This window comes from Chinchilla lanigera, unplaced genomic scaffold (genome assembly GCF_000276665.1).
Source record: "Chinchilla lanigera isolate Chin_1 unplaced genomic scaffold, ChiLan1.0 scaffold00024, whole genome shotgun sequence".
NCBI lineage: Eukaryota > Metazoa > Chordata > Mammalia > Rodentia > Chinchillidae > Chinchilla > Chinchilla lanigera.
Window position 1 is genome coordinate 19,648,182 of NW_004955425.1, and position 20,469 is coordinate 19,668,650.

Genomic DNA, 20,469 nt, shown 5'->3' on the forward strand with positions numbered 1-20,469 from the left:
CCAATTGAGTTGTTTAAATCCTTTAAAATTTTGTTTAAAGCTTCAAATAAATTAAGAACTTTACAGGCAATGTCACAACACATACATGTATATATTCACAAATATATCTACAAGTATACGTAAAATATTCATGGAAGTTAATTTCCCAGAGTAAAGTATATTTCAAATCCCACATTTTCCAAACATAAAGAATAAGGCTTTGGCCATGAGCCCCGCCCCTCCCATAAAAGAAAAACAATAGGAAAACATTTAAGATGTTTGAAATGTTGCTTATATTGAGTTAAATAAAAGTATAAATAATTTTCTCTAAAAATAAATTTATAAATGTTTGGTTTTATTTTCATCTCTACAGATAAGTTATGTGATCACTAAGGTGGACAGTGTAATAGACTTTTAAGCTAAGACAGAAAGGCAGAAGTGGGTACGTGGCATTAGTGCCCAAAAAGAAACTGGCAAATCATGGGCTATCTGGAGCAAGTGACAAGAAGGAGCTCAAGTTTACTGACAGAGTTGACTTAAACTAAGGCATGTGCCCCAGAACAAAATGGGACCCCAAGGCGAAAGGGACAGCTGGAGCCAGAGATGATGAACTCCACTGCAAACAAATTTAGAAATAAAGAATTGTTACTTATCAGAAAATATTGTAATGCCTCTTTCTTCTGTTATATATTAATAGTGGAAATAAAATCATTTGAAAATTTAAGTTTAGTACATGAAAAATGAAAGTAAGATTCTAGGTTTCTGAATTCTAACATAAAATAGCAAAAACTATGTCTTCAGAGTTGTAAGGCCAACATCTCAAAGAAAGGATTCCTTCACTGAGGCAGGTCTATTTCCTTCACTCCATGCAGATAATCAAAAACACAAGTTCCAAAAAATTTTGAAGTATCATCTTTTTCAACAACCCAGAAAGAGAATACTTGCTATATGTCATTCAGTGTTAGAAAAATAAAAGATTTTCCTGTGAGATATGGGAACAAATGGGCATTCTGATCAATTATAATTTTTGGTGAAGGTACTATATTTACTATAAACTCCAGAAATAACACTTAGCAGGAAAACACTTTCTATTTCTTGATCTAGAGAGGCAAAAGAATAAGTTATTATTCATTCCCAAAAGTGTAATGTCATTTTCTGTTCTTCAGACTATTTCATATTTAAGTTAACCATTGTCATAAAAGAGGAGCTATGCGATTTCTAACTAGTTAGAATGAGATCAATATATATTCATATTCATATACTCCATGTATTTGTACAAACATATTTAATTAATTTTATGCAGTTATATAAAGTTGAATGGTTACTTTTACTTAATTACAAATTAGAAACTTTAAAAAGCTATTCTTTCCTTTTGCTATAATAAGTACTTATACATGAGCAGAGAAAAGGTCATTAATAATTATTTAATTTATATATCTCTAACTTTTAGACATATAAGGTACATATCATTGATGTTGATATAGATACTAGAAAATCACTATCAAGGTAAATGTCACTGATGTCCCTACAGTGCTTACATAGCAGAATCAAAATTTTACCAAGAGGAATTTCTCAAGCAGTGGGTCAGCTACCACCTCTCGTCGGTATGAGAGTATGTAATGATTTCTTAGTTCAGACACTTCACAGCAGTGCTTTTCAGAAAGCAAGCTTTCACATCTGCCATCTCTATAAATTACACCTTAAGAATAATTACCTCACCCAGAAAACAGTGACCTGCAGAACTAAAGGAAACTGTAAGTAATTATAAATCAGACTTTATCAGATAAAAACACAGTGAAAGAGACTGTTCTCTCGCAGGCAGAACACTTAGATTCTGTGGACACTAAATACAGCCTTCTAACAAAAACTTTGAGGAAGAAGTAGCCTTAGTAGCTTTCAGTCTTTTACCCTTCCTGGAACCATTCTAGCCAGCTGGTTGAGCACTCAGGGTCACTTTTTGTTTTCTTTACTAAGTTATTTTACTGTTCAAAGTGGAACAGTAAGTAGAATGAGGGACTGTAACGTTGAACATTTTAGCTACGGGAAACAACATGTTGATAGAACCAGGTAAAAAGGCAGACGGGGAGAGGGACAGAGAGAGGACTGGAGTGTGGAGAGCAGAGGAGGAGATACGGAGCCCAGGGAAGACTAGTGTTAAAAGCAGGGCGAATACAAAGGCACATGATCCTCTGATGGTTAAGGGAAGAAGAGGGATGTACTGCAGCTGGTGGCAGAGGGGATTTACACGCACTGGATCTGAGCCTCACAGGGTTTATTTGCTTAAAGCCAGCTGCTAGCCGCTCCTTCACTACCCACCCGTCAGTCACTACCCACCCACCAAAAGTGACTACCCATCTGTCAGTCGCTTGTGATGCAAGGATGTGTCCTCTCAACAGAATCCAAAACTGATCGCTTAATTCACAGTAGCTGCCCAAGTCTCTGCACCAAGTGATTTCCCTGATGTGAAAAATACTTATGCATATTTTAATATTAAAATATTTTAGATAATTTATTTGAAATATGATTTTATCATATTCAAGCTCTTTTATCACATAATGGAACCATCACAAAGATGTAATTTGCCGTGTTCCCAAACAACTAAAAATAATTTGAAAGGAATAAACAAGGTCCCTTTCTGGCAAGAAGCAAAATATGAGGCATGATCAGGAAATATGAGGAATGTGTATTACAGTAAAAGACATTAATCCCCCTCAAAATACTCTTCCTCATTTTAAACACACTCATCTTATTGTTCTTGGCACTTTCTGAAGCAGTTCTAGAAGTCCTTCATCAGGCTTTTTGTTGTACTCCTGTTCCTGCCTTGATGTCCTGAGTCCATTCAAAACGTTTTCCTAATCACAATCATTTGGTTTTGGAGAAAAGCCAGAAGTTGAAATAGTGCCAGATCTGGTGAATAGGTGGATGAGGACATACTGAAATGGTCTTCACAAGCTTGCCTTTCCAATGGATGGCGTTCAGTAGCAGCAGTCACAGTGCTGTTTAACATGCCTCATAAAGACAGGACAGAAGACTTTGAGAAGCGCTTCAGAAAGTGGGATGAAGGAGATAGAGATGTTCAAAAAGAGGGGGAGAATCCTGAGGGCATTAGTGACAGCTAAGTTTCAATATTTATTGTATGTGTTTCTTACATAGTACTATGAAGTGGGATAGCAAGTAGTGTATTATTATTTGAGAAGTAAGTGTGTTAGGAAAGAAATTACCTAAGTAAAATTAACAAAGTATTTTATGTAAAAAAGAAATTATCTTACCATTCCATTAAAATTACCAGTGCAAAATTTTCATAATTAAGCAAGAATTTACCTGAACTGAGTTTGAAAAGTTTCTGAATGAATGTATGTATCTGTGTATCCGGTATTATATAAACATCTATAGGCATGTGTGTTATGTTTACATATATACATCTAACATAGACAACATAAGTGTGCAAGATATCCAAAATCATACAGCAAAATTGTGTTTCTCATACCTGATTTAATATTTTGAAATCATTATTAATTAACTATTAGATCATGCATGTATATATAAACATAAATAGTATGTATTGTACATGCATATACACTTCTAGATGTATTATGTCAATAAATGTGTGTACTCCTATAAATACACATGTAGTCAAAGCCAATGCTAACTCATTTATATCTTCAAAATCACCTAATTCAACCAGGGAAAAATGTACTAGGTTGTATTCATACGGGGTTAGCTTTTACCTCTACTTACTGATTTATTTTCTTAGTAGTTAGGTAACCTAAAGAGTAAGATATACTTCGAAAGGCAGGGATAAAATATATGTTAAAAATCTACACTGCTCTTAAGGACTATCCCAATTTCAGAAATATTAAAATATAAAAAAATTGTGCCTTGTCATTGACACAGTATAATCATAGAAAGGTGTTTCAAAATGAGACATGCCCGAAAATAAGAAACTCTCTAAAGAAAAGGTTTGGGATTTTGTAGCCAACTGTCAGAGCTATTTAATCAATATGGCTCACATTAGGCTTGTGCTCTGGATACCAACATCCTATAGATACTAAACCAAGCAGAAGTTGTGCTTGTGTACACAGAGACACACAAAATAAGTGTATTTATTTTTCATAAATTGTGAGCTTACAGATTACAAATTCTTCAGAGCAGAATTAATTCAAAGTAAGCCAGAAGTGATTCAATATATATGCCATGTAAGTTTCTATGGCAAATAAGAGCAAATCTAAGAACCCCTCAGATATAGGACCAGGAACGCTGACTGCATCAGGCCTTGATTTCCCAAAGGCTGACATAAAACCCAAGTAATCTAGTAATAGCTCAATTTTTGTTCTCTCCTAAATCTCAAATCTACTCATGCTGCACAAGTACTTTTACATAATACTGGAGCAATTTCATCTACAACAATGAGAATTCTTATTTATTTTAAATAGAAGTACTATATTATATTTTAGTTAACTATTTTCCTTTTTATCAACTGTGTTAACCATTTTAAAGTGCACATTTTATTCATACATCAGACATTTCACATTTCAAATTTCTAAAATCCACATAAATAAGAGAGATTACTCAGGAAATTCATTGGATGAACTGGATTATACTTCTGCCTCCAAGGACTAAGCCCTGCACATTAGATACACTGAAATATTTGTATAAACAAATTATCTCCAAATAAGTGGTACTTTTACTGAAAAGAAGACAGATATATAAGCTCAATCAATTCTTACTGAAGGAAAAGTAAATGTGGGTAGAGGAGAGATATGGAATGAGAGGAGGAGAAGAGGATGTGAATCACAATGAAGATAGAGAAGAAAATTAAGAACACTTGAAGGAGTAAAACCTAGACACTCTAGTTTCTTTTACTTTGGGCTCTAATCTGCGCTGAGTTCAGAAGGGAATTTAGTCTAATGTGCTCAAACAGAAATATATATTTCATGCATTCATCAAGCTTGAATGTTGTCTTTGAAGAAAATATAACGATGTGTTAGTAATTAGGCTATTGCATTAGTCCCTTTTCTGTCACCAGTAACACAATGCCACAGACTGGATGAAATGTGAAGAAAGGTTTACTGTGGACGGAGCTCCAGAGGTGCTCAACTGCAAGGCAGTATTTGTTAATGACCTTCCTGCTGCCAGATACCAGAAGTGCAGGGAATTACCTGATGAGAGATAGGGAGTGTGTGTGTGTGTGTGTGTGTGTGTGTGTGTGTGTGTGTGTGTGTGTGCTGTTCTTTCTCCATTTTTTATAAAAATGCCAAGATTTAATCCTGAGGTTTCCACCCTAACCACCTTATCAAATCCTAGTCACCTCCTCTAAATACCATGGACAGACTGAATTGCCAAACTCTTAATGCCCAAAAATGGAAATTAAATTTCCACACACAAATGAGTGGAGGACATACAAACAATACCCAAGCTATAGCAAATGTTAAGCCAAGGTCAGGGCTGAGGGCTCCTCGAAGCCTTTTTAGGACAAATTTATTCCCTTATTGAAAAGAAATTGAATGATCTGTAGACTTTTGACGTCTGGTTATATATGAGCACCTGCTGTCTGTAACGTGTTCCCTCCCATTCACCACGCTCGTGCTTGTTTCTTCCCTCACATCTGTAGATCTTCTATTCCCTTTATTAGCAAGGGAGTCCCTTCCTGACCTCTATCACTGCTTCCTTCAAAATACTATCATGTTTTGATGCTTTTTAGACCTTACAGAAGCCATAGATTTTTTTTTTTCCTAGGAGTTCTCTAAGGTCTACATTTTAGATACATAGACAAAATTCTGTTTGTTTTCTTGAAATAGCATTGATGTTTCAAGGAATCTTCACTATGAAGTAAATATTAAGAAGTTATGAGCAAGAACAGCCAGATTAACTTGAAAACTCTCTTCTGCAGTGTTTCCCAAGCTGTGGTGTGTGGATTAACAGCACCCACATAGGAATTTGTAAGAAACACAAATTCAGTACCCTACACCAGACCAAATGAATCAGAAACTTGGGGGGCAACAGGACAGGTAGTTAAAGAAGGAGGTATTTTTTACACACACTAAAGTTTGGGAACCAGTGCTCTGTTAAATCCTGATACCATAAATAAGCAAATAATAGCTTTCATTGTTCAAAAACAGTGTTTTACTCCAGTTAGGAAAAGAAATTTCCTGACTCTTCCAGGGATGAATCTTTCATCCTTTTTTATGTCCATTTACACTATGTTTATCTGAAGGGTCTACTTAAGTACCGAGCAGCTTCTTCCCAGTCTATAAAACTGTCACAGTGGGCTTACTACGTGGGAATGAGCAACACTCACAGAATAACATGGGGACCTCAGAGCCACAGACGTAACTGTAGAGCCTGATCAGGTCAGCATGTCACAGTCTGCAAATCTTGCCCCAGAGTTGTCTGTCATTTTATAACTGATTTGTTCTCATGTCATTTTTTCCCAGATACCTTTATCAATGAATGTGTCAACCTTTCTGGCATACGACCAGCCCACAATAAGTTACTGTGGGGTGCACCACGAGCTGCTCTCTCATAAGTCCTTTGAGACGAATGCACAGGAAGATACGATGGAAACACATCTAGAGAGTGAGCTGGACCTGAGCACAATCACAGCAGCTGGCCGGATCAGTGACCATAAACAGCAGCTGGCTTGACGGAGCTGATCCGGAGCCAGTGTTTGTACTAAACTTGGTAACCTCAAGGACAAAATGAGGAAGATTTGTTCATTGTGACTCTCAAAGCAAAGCAAAAACCCCCTGTTCAAATAAACAAAAATCCAAGATTGATTCATGAAATAAAGAAGACATGAATTGTTTCAAGTCTACACTTTGTAATTAGCTAAGTTGTGCAGTATTTTTTTGACTTAAACAGAGTATGACCCTGAAAAAAAGGAAAAAATCGTTTTTTCAAAACTCATCCTACCTATGTGTAAAAACTGTACAGAGCTAATGTATTTTTCATATTGTAAAATTTCGATGATAGAAACAACTGGTATGTACAGTACCATAATTTAATTACATTTTACTTTACCAACTTTACACATTTCAGTTTCTAAGATTTTAAATTAACAAAAATTATTTCTTGTGTTATTCAGAGTTACTCAGTTTTGTAGGGATTGTTTTGTTACCGCTTTTGTGCCCAGAAAACTTGACTCTAAAATTCTGTGCTGTGCGAAACATGCACGCTTTTTATCATGCTTACTGCGTAGAATTTTATCTACTTGTTCCAGAAATAATACATTAACCAAAAAGGATTTAATTGTTCAGACTTGTAAGAGGTTCTTCAATTACATAGACAGGTTTTTCTTATAAATGAAAAAAAAAAAAACAGATTTTTTTTTTTAACAGTTCTTCTCAGACTTAACTGTTGCCTTGAATTACAGCCTCGTTTCTAAGCAGTGAAATGTAATGATAAAGAGGGATATTTTAACAACGCATTTCGAATGAATGACTCATTATTTCATGCTTTTGAGTAACCCTTGTTAAGGGTGGGGGGAGCGTGGACAAAACATCACTGGAAACAAAGGCTGTAACCACAGCAACAGACTTTGGTACACTTAAAAGGTGCAGCTGCCAGTGACAAAGAAAAACTTTTGTTACATCTCATTATTTTCAGACCAAGGTGGGAGGAGAGAGCATAATAATTGTACAGTAGCAGTTTTTCTCCTAATTAACCTAAAGTGGTTTACCTAAAAATAACCATCAGTCAATGTGAAATGTGCCTGGTTCTCAAGACAACTTTTCATTTAGAACTGTGAGACTATATTTTGGGAACACCTCAGAGAAAAAAAGTAAGAATTTTTTCTTATTGTGTGCTACATCAATTCTCTCCTGAGGGAGAACTTTAAATATCTACAGCTCATTTGATATAGATATGAGCCAGGGTGGAGAACGTCATCACTCCAGGAGACTGTAAACATCTTTAATATGCTCTACATTTTTATAATGCCATCCACAGTGGAATCCTGCTCCAAATTGTCTTAAAAGTCATTCAGAGTAATTGGATCCCAGTCCAGATCATATATTGATTATGTGATTGTACATAAAGTTAATTCAATCTAATTGAGAAAACCTGACTTTTAATCAATTTGTTTCTGTTGTTCACCTGACACAGGTTATTGTTTCAAAATATTGTTATTTTTATCTATGGAAATCACACATTCCTTTCAGTTCTTGAGGACTTTTTAAATATAAAAATGCAAGTTTTGACTACTGTTGCACTTGAACAAATGCTTTTATGTTGTCATTTTATATTTATAACACCAAAAACAGAATGAGAATATATCAATCTAACAGAGGTCGAATACAATCAAACCAACAAAGAAAACAACTGGTGAAAAACAATGTCGAACAATTTCTTTGTCTCTTTCAAAAAATTATGTTTACAAATATTTAGTTTTATTCAGGTGTATCACAGTAAATTGAAGATCAACTCCAAGAAGAATGAGCTTAAAAACTACAGAGGAAATTTTTGTTGAAAATATACACTCAGGAAGAAAAAAAGAATGCAAACTATTGGAAGAAGCAAACTATTAACACCATACCAAGCACTTGTATCAAATACATAGCAGCCCACATTTTATAACATATTTTGCATACATTATTTGTTATTCAAAATTTTTTGCCATTTCAAGCCTAATTATAATTCTTATTTTTTCAATTTCTATAATGTATTATTCAGAGTATCCTTAATCCCTTACATTGAGGCTTGGTTTTGCACAAAATTTATAGAGAGTTGTAAATCTATTATTTTTGGATCTGAAATCTCATACAAAATTTTATTTATTACATAAATTAAAATGTCATTTGCAATTTTCTTCATTAGAAGCTATCCTTGCAAAGACTTCAAAGGAGAAATTCATTTGTGTAATAATTGTAAACACATTTCTAGACACTTGCAAACTGACAAATGATTTTTCGAGATTTTAGAGTTCCAAAGAACCTTACAGATACATGTCTTCTTGATTTCCTCAGGCAAAGCACTTTTTTTGTGTGTGGCAGGGTCTTGCTTGCAGTTCAGGCTGGCCTTGATCTCACTCTGTAGCCCAGGCTCGCCTCAATCTCAAGGTGATCCTCCTGACTCAGCCTCCCAAAGGCTGGGATTACAGGCATGCACAACCATACCCAGCTGCAAAGCACTTTCCTAAACATTTTAAATTAAATTAAAGTGAACAGCTACGCATGGAAGCAATCACCTTGGAACTGCAGCTCTGAGCATTTGAGTTCCTAAACTACGGTCAGGCAAATAACATGAAAGAAATGTGACAATTCTCATATTTCAAATTAGACCAAAGTATCTTCAAAAGAAAAAAATATATATTTTGTATCACTTGCTTAATTTTTATTCTGCTACGTTGGGGGCAAAAAGCAGGGGATTTTGGTGGAGCTAAAAATCTGAATAGATGGTTTCTTGGATCTTTATCACCTATTTGCAATTTATATTAGTTTGCATCTAAAACTTTTATTTCTAAACTATCATTCCAGCATTCTGTAATCTCTTCTTTCCTTCCTCTACCCTCAACCCAGCCTGGATTGCCCTTCCTGTTTATTGCTCACCTAAACCACTGAAAAATTGTTTACCTGTTTTGGGAATTAAAAACTTGAGCCTTTGACCCAGTGTGGTTGCAATAACAGCAGCAGCTGCAGCAAACAATAAAGTCATGCAGTGTTGTGAGGCTCACAAACCACATCAATTATCCCATTTTGTCTTTATATCAACCCGATGAAGACACATTGATCTCAGAGTTGAGCCCTCACTCAAGGACACAGGGCTAATCATTGGTGCAGCTGAACCATTCTGAAAATGCAGAGGTTATCAGCAATTTTATTATACTAAAAGCTTTCTCTATCTGATTAGAGCCAGAGACCCTCCAAAGGCTGAATAAACTACAATTTAAAAGTGTCTGATATGCCAGTTAGTAACCTGTAATTTTACGCAGTTCCCTGTCTGTATAACTATATTGGCTAACACTCTAGGTACTTCTCTGGGTTGTCTCATTAAAATTATTTGTTCAAAAGTACAGTAAGTCATATACTCCTTACTATACAACATTATTTATCCATGTGCAAAGCAGTTTCACCAACATGTGGATGTAGGTGTACACCAAGGTACAGACAAAAATTTCAGAAGCACAAAAACAAAAATTGAAGTCTCTACATTAAAAGTGTATGTCTACGTGTAAAAGAGACCAGGAGGGCAAGGTGAGAACAGGTTCAGCTGAACACACATTCAGTTCAGCATTCATGGGGAAGGCACATATAAATTTATTTTTTGCTTTTGGCCAGATTTTTTGAACCATGCATGTATCATAATAATTTTTCTCTATTCTCCTTCTAGGAAAAATGAATTATAAAGTATCCAAACTGATAAAAGTTTTCCTGAATCTAAAAACCATAAAACTATATAGATTTTTAATATAAATTATATTTAAGAAGAAAAGACAACTTGTCCAAATTTAACATTCGAAGCAAATGACAACACAATTTGAGCTCATATCTCATTCCATAAGCTTCACAGAAACAATAAAGTCTTTTGGGGGCAAAAATGTTTTCTAAAATAAAGCCACTGTTTATGAGAATAAAAATATATTTGGTTTTTATTATTTCTGATTGGAAGATATAGCATATATCAAACTAAAAATTCAAATTGTTTTTTAAAAAAAACATAGATTATGAAAACAGATACCTAATGTGACATGAAAATACACTATCTGCCATGGACAAGTATCCAGAATCAGCACTTTAAAATTCTAACATAACAACAAGACTAGAGTAGGCAGATATTCTGCAACCGTGCTTCATTTTGCCAAGAACTTTAATGGGGAAGAAACCCCGGAAAATTTAAAAACCAATACCAAAGTGGTGAAGGAGCATTTTTAAAGTGGTAAAGGAGCATTTTAAAGCATATATCCCGTGGCCTGCATTAGGTTTTCTTGTGGACTAGAAGGAAGTTTATGTTTAATTTTTAAAATTTAGCCTGAAATTCATGTTTAAAACTTTGATAGCTGATTATTTCCCTTTGTACTGAGCACAGTGATGGTTAATCAGCAGCGTGCCTGAGCTATCGAGGAATTAAAGAACCCTTCTTTCCTCCTCCCTCCCAAAGATTTGTAGGGTATTTCCTTTTATATATTTGTCTCCCTGAACAGCTGAATAAAAATTTTTGTGTCAATCAAATCCACCAAGAGAACTTGTTATAAAGATCCTTGCAGGAAATCTTTCTTGTTTTCTAGTCTAAAATATCACCCATTGATTTACCTTTAGTGGATTGATTTCATACATCTTGAGCTACATAATGCAGTACACTGGTCAGGTGAAGGTTTTGTGCTGTCACCTTTACATCAGGCTACCTGACACGAACAGGTGACTCCAGGTTTGGGTTGATCTATGTGAGGGACCAATATGCATAATTCCACTTATTGAGTTTATCTGGATTAACTTAAAAATCATGATTAATATGATTAAAATCATATTAACATGGACAGACGAAGTTCACAGTATTTTTATTTACTTGCTTAAACTTTTACTGCCTGTCATATCCTCAAAGTCACTGTCAAGAGGCTGAGATGAGCCTAAATCTTCAAATACGTCTTCTACCACCTCAGCTACTCATGATTCTTAAATATCCATTTGCCTTGGTGAACGTCTTCAGAAGCTTTTTATTAAGCCACAGGGCTGTCTCTTCTGTTCTTTCCAGAACCTGCCTGTCAATGTCCTTGTGAAATTATATTAGCACTTTACCACACTCTCTGAATATGTAGCATGCGTATAAAACATACTTTTCTTTCATAATATATTCAAGATTTCATGAATCATTAAAATATCCTGCAATCACACCTACAAAAAATAACCACTACTATAACTATAAAACAAGGTTATAAAGTTAGAACAATTAATAAATCCAGCAAAGAATGTAATTTTAACACCACAAGTGTAATTTCATTACATCTGCTCATTCTGGTACTTCTTCCACAAAAGAGAAAATTTATCTGAAAGGTCTAGGATAATTTTGATTGTAGAAAACAACAAAAGACCAGGTATCTGGACGAAGATGTGGTAAAAGGAAATGAAGAGTAGAAATATCACAGCAGCTGAGAGGTAAGTGAAAGAAATGTTTTTTATTATTACTGAACAATCTGCAACTGACTGTTCATACTAAAAGTCGTAAGATTTATAAGAACAAGCATGCCAGCCATCAAATACCATCGGTAAAAGTCAACAGAGACCTTAGGGATATAAGAGGAAAGGAAAATTTGTGAGAGTCATACACGTTAAATAGATGATAAATATAGATAGAATTAATCCTACCAAAAAAGAGAATATTAAGAATAAAAATTAGTTCAACAACCATCATGATCATTCTTCCAGGAAAAAAAAAAAAAACCTGAAAATTCAGAGAACAGATTTTAACTAAATGCCAAATGAATTTTTCCAAGATCAAATTTGACATAGCCCCAAAACTGTAAACCCCAAATGGACATTTCAGTCCTATCAGTAGTCATATCAGTAGTTACATTAACTCACATGCACCTAGTAAAACTCTGACGTAGAGAACAGAATTATCATTTTACATATACTCCATCTGTTCTGACTGCTTTACCTCAGTGATACATTTCCTTTCCACTAGAGAGCCCTAGATAATATACCCTCAGCAGTCAGACATCAACTGGTCACTGCTATTTGGTTCTGCTGTAAGGCAATTACCGGAATAGACTGTTCACCAGGGCAGGAGCCAGAAACGTGCTTCTGAAGTTCTCTCTAGAAGGTCCTCACTGGGCACTGTAACAGATACTCACTGTCTCTATTACAAAATGCAGAAATCACTGTCTTGAGTTAAGATCCTGGAAGCCACACCAGCTCTCATCTGACTAAACTTACAGCAGAGACATCTAGGGAACGATATTAAACATCTTTATACTCATTTGACATCTGAAGAAAAACATTTTTAAGAGGTCAACATTTTTTTCACTTTTGGATTTGATGGACTCTTACATTCAGTGTATTTAACATCTTCAGAAACTCCTCGCCAGTTGTTTTTTTCTTTTTTTTTTTCTTTTCTTTTTTTTTTTTTTTTTTTTTTTTTTTGAGACAGTCTTACTATGCAGTCCAGGCTGGCCTCAAACTCACAGCAATCCTCTTACCTCAGCCTCTCAAAAGCTGGGATTAGAGGCCTGCACCACCATGCCTGGCTTAGGACAGTCTCCTCTTGAATGAGCTACAATCTAAGTTTCTTTAATTAATTCTGCATTTTACATATGGCTACTTCACAATGAACTCTTGTTATACTTCATCATGCTGTGGAAGAATAACATAAAGGAGAGATTACTGACTTATTCCTTACCTATGATTCCAGGTGTGTAGCAAAATGTCTAAGCTTGATATGGCACTTCACTCTCACCAGAAGGGAAATGGAGTACAAGTTGTCTAACAGATAACAGTTTATGTAATCTAAAATACAAAAGAAGTGTGGGCCCACTCTTTTTAACTCAATAGTTTTCAGACACGCTAAAAGTATGCCTTCCTGCAACTGAAAACGTAAATGTCACTATGGTACAAACAGGGTCTGGTTGTCATCTGTTGTCACTTTCTCAGGACAGACCTAAGACCGCTGATCATGTTGCATAATTGCCACCAGAAGGAATGTCCACTTAATTATTTCTAGGAGGAGTGACTTGATACTACTTTAAGACAACATGATAAGAACAAAGCACCGAATTTTTCTTTTCTGAGCCTTTTACCTGTATGAACTCATTTAGTTCTCATTATTATATTTAAAGAATTAACAATAGTCCTATAAAGTAAGTAGATTTGCATTGCACTTAAAATAGGAAAATGATAAACTAAATAACTCTATAATCCACAGCTAGTAAACCATGGAGTAAGGATTCAAATCCAGATGATAGCTATACTGACAAGCTGACCCCTAATAACTGCCTGTTTCATGTCTACTTTATAAGGCTTTCTCATGAAAAGTCTCCCTGTTTAAGGATATAACTAAAGATATTTTATGAATAGAATGAATAACATTTACCATCTACCTAATATTTACTTACAGAAAGGTAAAAATCTTTGAGAGATACATAGATTATGTGACACAGTCCTTGTCTCCAGAGGCTTTCAGTCTTAGAAAAAAAAAAAACAAGAAAGAAAAAAGAAATCTATATTTAACTTTTAAAACTCCCGAGAGTACCAGGCATGGTGGCACATGCCTACAATCCCAACCCTCCAGAGGCTGAGGCATGAGGATTGCTGGGAGTTTGAGGCCAGCCTGGACTACAAAGTGAGTTCAAGCCCAGCCTGAACTGCATAGTGAAACCCTACCTCAAAGAAGACAAAAGAAAATAATTAATCAAAGAAATAAAAATTCCAAGAGCTAAATTTAATACCTGCAAGTGTAAACAGAAATTATAAGAAGGTAAAGTCAAAGATAGCAGAGTTGTTGGGGATATCTCAGGGCAAAAGGGAGAGCAGAGACAGGAGCACAGGCTGGCAGGGTGCAGGCCAGCAAGATGAAGACGAGAGGACAGTGAGGGAGGAAGAACACAGCCTTGTTTACGGACACCTGTTCTTCCGCCAGTGTTTGTTAGATCCGTGTTGCTCTGAAAGAGAAATATCAAGCTCAGCTCCTGCCCTCCTTGCCTAAAAGTTAAATTCAAATTGTGTTCTGAACACAACAAATCTTTGGCAATTTTCGGTGGAGTACCTCCCACACTTTTCCCAAGTCTGTTTCTCCTTATACTCCTATCTTACCCATCGTGTTTTGTCTTCCTTTGGAGGGTGAGGAGAAAATTATACTAATTCTTTGTGGAAAATGCTTTGAGCCAGTTTTAATAAAATGATCGCAGCCAATTGAAGAATGATCCAAGCAACTCCACTAATTTAAAATAAGTATGTGGATTATGTCAACTACACATCAATTATATGAATGATTTAACACCTTCTTAGAGGCTAAGGAAGTTTGTCATCAGAGAAAGTGAATCATAGTTATTATTTTGGTCCTGTGAAAACATGGTCTATTGATTCACTGACTTTTTCTTTTTTCAATATTTTCAGATTTCAGATAAAAATTGCTCAATACTAAGCAGAATTTTTCTTCTAAAGTTTTTAAAAAATCATTTCATTGATATACTATTTTACAAATAAAGAAATAAAAGTAGAATACAGCTAAAGGCCATGACCAGAATAATTTAAATAATGAAAAACAGACAAAAGCTGGAACTCACATTCACTTAGGATTATCTTTCACTAGAATAAAACATTTTTATAAACATACCAACATTTAGAACTTTGCAGAATCATTTCTGCCTTAAAAGATAACTAGAAAAAGTACAGATAACTTTCAATAAACATTTCTTCATAATATGCTCAAATATATTCTTATCAGAGAAATTATTCATAAAAAACTATTCTGGTTTTCTATACATTTTTTACAAGTGAAAATTATTCTCTTCATAAAGTGCTGCTTGTCATTTGGCCTATTAATCTGCAGTTATGTTTACTTTGCCTTCATAGTCACAAATTTTCACACATACTCAGTGATTTTTTTTTTACATAGCAACAATCTTTTATACTTTGTCATAATACTTAGGTATAGTATTTTAAATTCCATTCAATCAAGCATTCATTTATACAGCTCTTACTATAATATCCCAAAAACTATCATACAAGACAAAATGCTCAAACCTTTAAAAGGAATAAACAATTGTGGTTTAATGTGCTATTTCTAAAGATGAAGTCTGTGCACGGTGCTGCAGGAAGAAGAGAGAATGATTAATTTCACTGAAAAGAAAATCAGAACAGGTCTCACAGAGTAAATGCGATGTAGACCCTGGACTCTCAAACTTGCTGATCACATAACTCAGGTCCGTCCGGTAGGCTCTATACACAAATCCTAAGGACAATTTAGAGAGGTCTGAGAAGTCTATGAATATTAGCTTCTCAAAACCCAGGAATCTAGTAGTTTCCTATTCTGGTATCATTATGCATATACCAACTTTATTTCTTCCAGGAAATAAAGGTTAAAGAAGGATTTTTTAAAATAGTTGCTTCCCAAATTCTTCTAATCAACCCTCAAATAAAAAGCATTCAATTTAGCCATTCCATGAAACATGGGCCATGTGCGATTCTATTTAAATAAATAAATAAATAAATAAATAAATAAATAAATAAATAAATAAATAGAAATAAGAAAATAATTTAAAGAATTGTCAGAATTTTTTGGTTTGTTTTTGAAATACTCCATGTAAATCCTACATATGCGTTTGTGAGATAACCTATATTACAGTTCTATCTTCAGGAATATGTGAAAAAAATGTAGATGAAATGTATTGACCTGTGCTATTTAAATTTTCACCATCTACTGGTTATGGTATAAAAATGGCATTAAAATGAATGAAAATTAGCTTATATGGAGAGAATCTTTTGTATTTTGTTTCATTATTATTAAATGATTTGTTAGGAAAGTGAAAAAACTAGCAAGGTTGTAAATTCACTTGATATAGTAACAGAAACAGTTGTTTCACAAAATTCTCATTCTCACTAGCTCTTTCTAAAATATTTTTCCTCGGGGCTGGGGATTTAGCTCAGCGGCAAAAGCGCCTGCCTGGCAAGTGCAAGGTCGTGAGTTCAGTTCCCGGTACCGGAGAAAAAAACCAAAAAAAAAAAAAAAATAAAATAAAATAAAATAAAATAAAATATTTTTCCTCAACAAACATCTCTCTTTATAAGAATACCATACTCCCCCGAATTTCCACTGTTTGTTGGTGCTTAAAATGATTCTTATTATATCCTAAAGAATGTACCTTGAATTAATCTGAAACAAAATAGTATTAGTGAATCCTGTAAATAGTTCAGGGCATACTTTTGTGATTTTCCTACTTGGGAAGATTAATAATTTCAATTTTAGAATTTCAAAACACATCAATATTAACATGAAGAGGACTTATTGTGAATAGTGCTGCTTTAATGAATGTCCAGGGAGCTGTGCCTGGAGCTCTAAAGTCTCAGGGCATGATGAAGAAAGGATAGTAAGGCAAAGCAGCCATGAGAATCCCTGATACAGAGACTGTTCGTCACACCCAAGTAGATGTTTTAAAGGTAAATTACATACAAGTATTCATTCTATATGGTTATCTACATTTTGGTCCATGCTCTGTGGTAGTAAATGAGCAAATGAAACTAAATTTATTAGAGTGCACCTAGTTCTATTAAATACCTAAAACATCCTTAGTGTGAGGGCTTTGAATGTTACTTTTGAAATGTTGCATATTTAGGGTCCATACATTTGTTAGTGAATATAAATTAAATTGTATAACAGCCTTTAGGTTTTTGAAGTTTCATAATTGTTCTTTTGAAATCTTAGGAAGAGACCCCAAAATATAGTAATTGCAAAAAGACAATTAATTTGCTTTTCATTTCATGGGGTCTGGGGGACTGTCACGATTAGTGTGAAATACTGGTATTTACTCTCCTAAATGGAATAAAAGAGGAGCAGGATAAAAGGCTGATGGCAAATAATTAGACAACTACACATTCTCCTGAAAAACCTGGAGAAATACTATTCGATCCGCCTCCTTTAGCTGGAAACTCCAAGTGCATAGTTGATAATGTCAGATAAAACAGAGCATTTGCCTGGCATACTCAAGGCTTGGAATTCAATCCTCAGTACCTACATGCATAAAGAAATGTTTTTGAAAATGGAAGTCTTAACATTCTTTTTTAGCTTTGTGTCTCCACGTGCATCTCACTTTACAAAGACCTGTGACAAGTTTTCAGAATGAAATATTTGTAAAATTAAACATTTTAAACTAGTGATCACAAGGAAATAGCTTATATTTTATTATTATCATTAAATGGTCCATTGTATATTAAATTTTCTATTAATTAATTACCCCAAAAGTCCTTCCTTGAAGCATTTGATATAATAAAAAGTACACAAAAATAAGGAAAGGAGCACAAATAGGCTAAAAATTAAACTAGAGTCTAATACAGGGCTTGTATAATGAAACAGTCCTACAGAGGTAGGACTTGGCCTGGATAATTTATCATTCCTTTGATTTATGTGGGACAAATATCTCGTGCATATCTCCCTGCCAGCAGGACAGCTCATAGGTGACCTTCACGGCAGAGCAAGCCAAGAACAGTTAGTTTCAGGTCCCTAAACAAACTACCAGGAAAATGATGTCATATTTTGCTTATGTTCCTGCTCTCCGTGTCTGCCTCCTTCCTTCCTTCCTTTCCTGCTTCTGTTTTGTATCATGCATGACATACACACATGTGCTGGCATGATGAATATGATGACACTGGGAAAGGCAAAGATTGCATCAATATTTTTGCAGAATGAACTGTCCAATTTTACAGTATTGTAAAGTTCCTTTAGTTTATGAAAGAGCATAAATCAGGAGGTTATATTTAACTCATCACCATACCTAACAACCAAACCATTGCTCCAGAGTAAGTCTTTGTTTTTTCAATGAATTGAATATCCCCAAATTTGAGAAGAATTCAGATGGGCACAGAAAGTTCTCTTTCTAAAAGATATTTTGATGATTTTCCTACAAGCAGCTCTTTGCCCATGACTCAGTTTGTAGACTCCTATGAATCTCTTGAATAATAAGACTTCGTTTTATAGGACTGTGTGTGTGGCCTTCTATGAAAGATCCAGTAGTTTATTAATGAGAATTGTTTTAAAAATTAAGATTTTTCAAGATTATCTTTGTCATTTCATCATGTGGTAGCAGGCTAAAAATTAGAGAATATTTACACAAAATTACTAGAAGGCCTGGCAGGGTGAAAAATCCACTGCAGGATACATGCCCATCTGTCTCCAAAGTCACGGACCCTGGGCAGCACAGCAGTCCTCTCAGGAACACCAGCGTATTTTCAATACATGACGAGCAGCCATCCTGTTCAGCTATGGCTGATTATGAGATTTACAAGTGGTGAACTTCTTTTCAAAGCAAACCTTGGAGCATCTAGCATTTAAGTTATTTCATTATGGGGAGGATCATCATTTAGAAATAATACCAATTAGTAATAAATTATGTAAAGCCACTCCAGCACAGTGCATTTCAATCACTCCAGTATTTTTACCCTTTTTAAAAAAAAGTGTCAGAAATGAAGCATGAAAAGCTATTAACTGAATCATTCACACATTGAATAGATGTTGTTGTCAGTTTGTTCCTTCAGTGGAAATAATGAGCAACTGATTTATTATTAAGTGAATATTATAAAAATATATGTTAATTTCCCCCAGTTTCAATATATAATAGACACATTATAATTGTCTTATTTTATACCTGACCCACAATCATATTTGTACTTCCTCAGGCCCTTCCTTTTTTTTTTTTTTTTTTTTTTTTTTTTTTTTTTTTTTTTTTCTCCGGTACCGGGAACCGAACTCACGACCTTGCGCTTGCCAGGCAGGCGCTTTGCCGCTGAGCTAAATCCCCAGCCCCCCTCAGGCCCTTCCTTAATCCCAGTTTTCCTTTGACCGGGGCTCCTTTGACGTGTTTTCACTGACTTAGTTCCCTTTATTTTCCTTTTCATTTTTATTTCCCCAGGTAGAATTTATCCATACCTTATATTTATGGAACTAGAGGCTAAAATATGGATTTTAAGTTGATGCAAAAAATATTGACATAGTCACTATAAAGTGAAATTTGTCAGTGCTTATTTGTTCCAGTTTATACTGTTTTCTTTTTGTGAAGGAAGTAAACAGAAGAGGTAAAGAAAGGTAACAGAGAGCTGCATAAGGTGGCACACGACAGCAACCCCAGCATCCAGCAGGCTGAGTCACAAGGATTGGGAGCCTGAGACCTGCCTGAGCTGCACAGACCTGTCTCAAAAAACATGGACCCTGTCTCAAAAAGAATGTGGGTGTGAGGGGATGGAAGGGACACTTTGTACTCCCGAACTTCAGAGAAAAATTTTTAATATTTAGAATTGAGGGAAGAAGACTTCATCTCATTTTTCATCTTATTTAATTTCACAGCAAAGAGGACATTTCCCTTGAGCTTCTACTTCCTAATCTTTAATCAATTTTATCTTTGGTAGCTATCCAACCACTTTTTTTCATTTTGCTACATAACAGTGTGTACTGGATTGAGTGTTCAACTTATTCTACACTCAATGTAAGGAAAAGCTTTTAGGGATCTGCTTCGACATTTAATAAAAACTGTAATTAGGAAAGATATACATCATATTAGGAAATGCCACTTTCAAAGCAACATTTAAGAAGTCCAAGGTCCAGGAAAAACTCCCCAGTGGAAAATGATCACGTTCTATCTCTGATGATCACTAGAACACTATCACACACCCCATCTTCTTCATATTTTGTCTCAGGAATCTAGAGCTGTGTTAACTCAGTAACATGGTAGTCAGGCTAATTTTCCTGTTGAGTATTCTGACTTCCTCCTCTTATATGAGGTTCTTCTTTTCCTTTTTCTAACCTACTTTGTTGGTCGTATGTTATATGTCTTTAGATAAGCAGTCTGAATTTGTG

At 34.9% G+C, this 20,469-nt stretch overlaps 2 protein-coding genes across 5 annotated transcripts in view; one reads left to right on the plus strand and one right to left on the minus strand.

Annotated features, from left to right (window-relative positions):
* Lrrtm3 (leucine rich repeat transmembrane neuronal 3) overlaps positions 1-8,997 on the plus strand; it is a 176,235-nt gene extending 167,238 nt beyond the window's left edge. The window contains exon 3 of the mRNA XM_005385968.2: positions 6,414-8,997. Within this exon, the coding sequence (XP_005386025.1) occupies positions 6,414-6,623 (210 nt within the window). The 3' untranslated portion in view covers positions 6,624-8,997. The remainder of the gene's footprint in view (positions 1-6,413) is intronic.
* The window catches only part of Ctnna3 (catenin (cadherin-associated protein), alpha 3), a 1,502,556-nt gene that overhangs the window by 1,024,537 nt on the left and 457,550 nt on the right, over positions 1-20,469 (minus strand). The window lies entirely within an intron of this gene.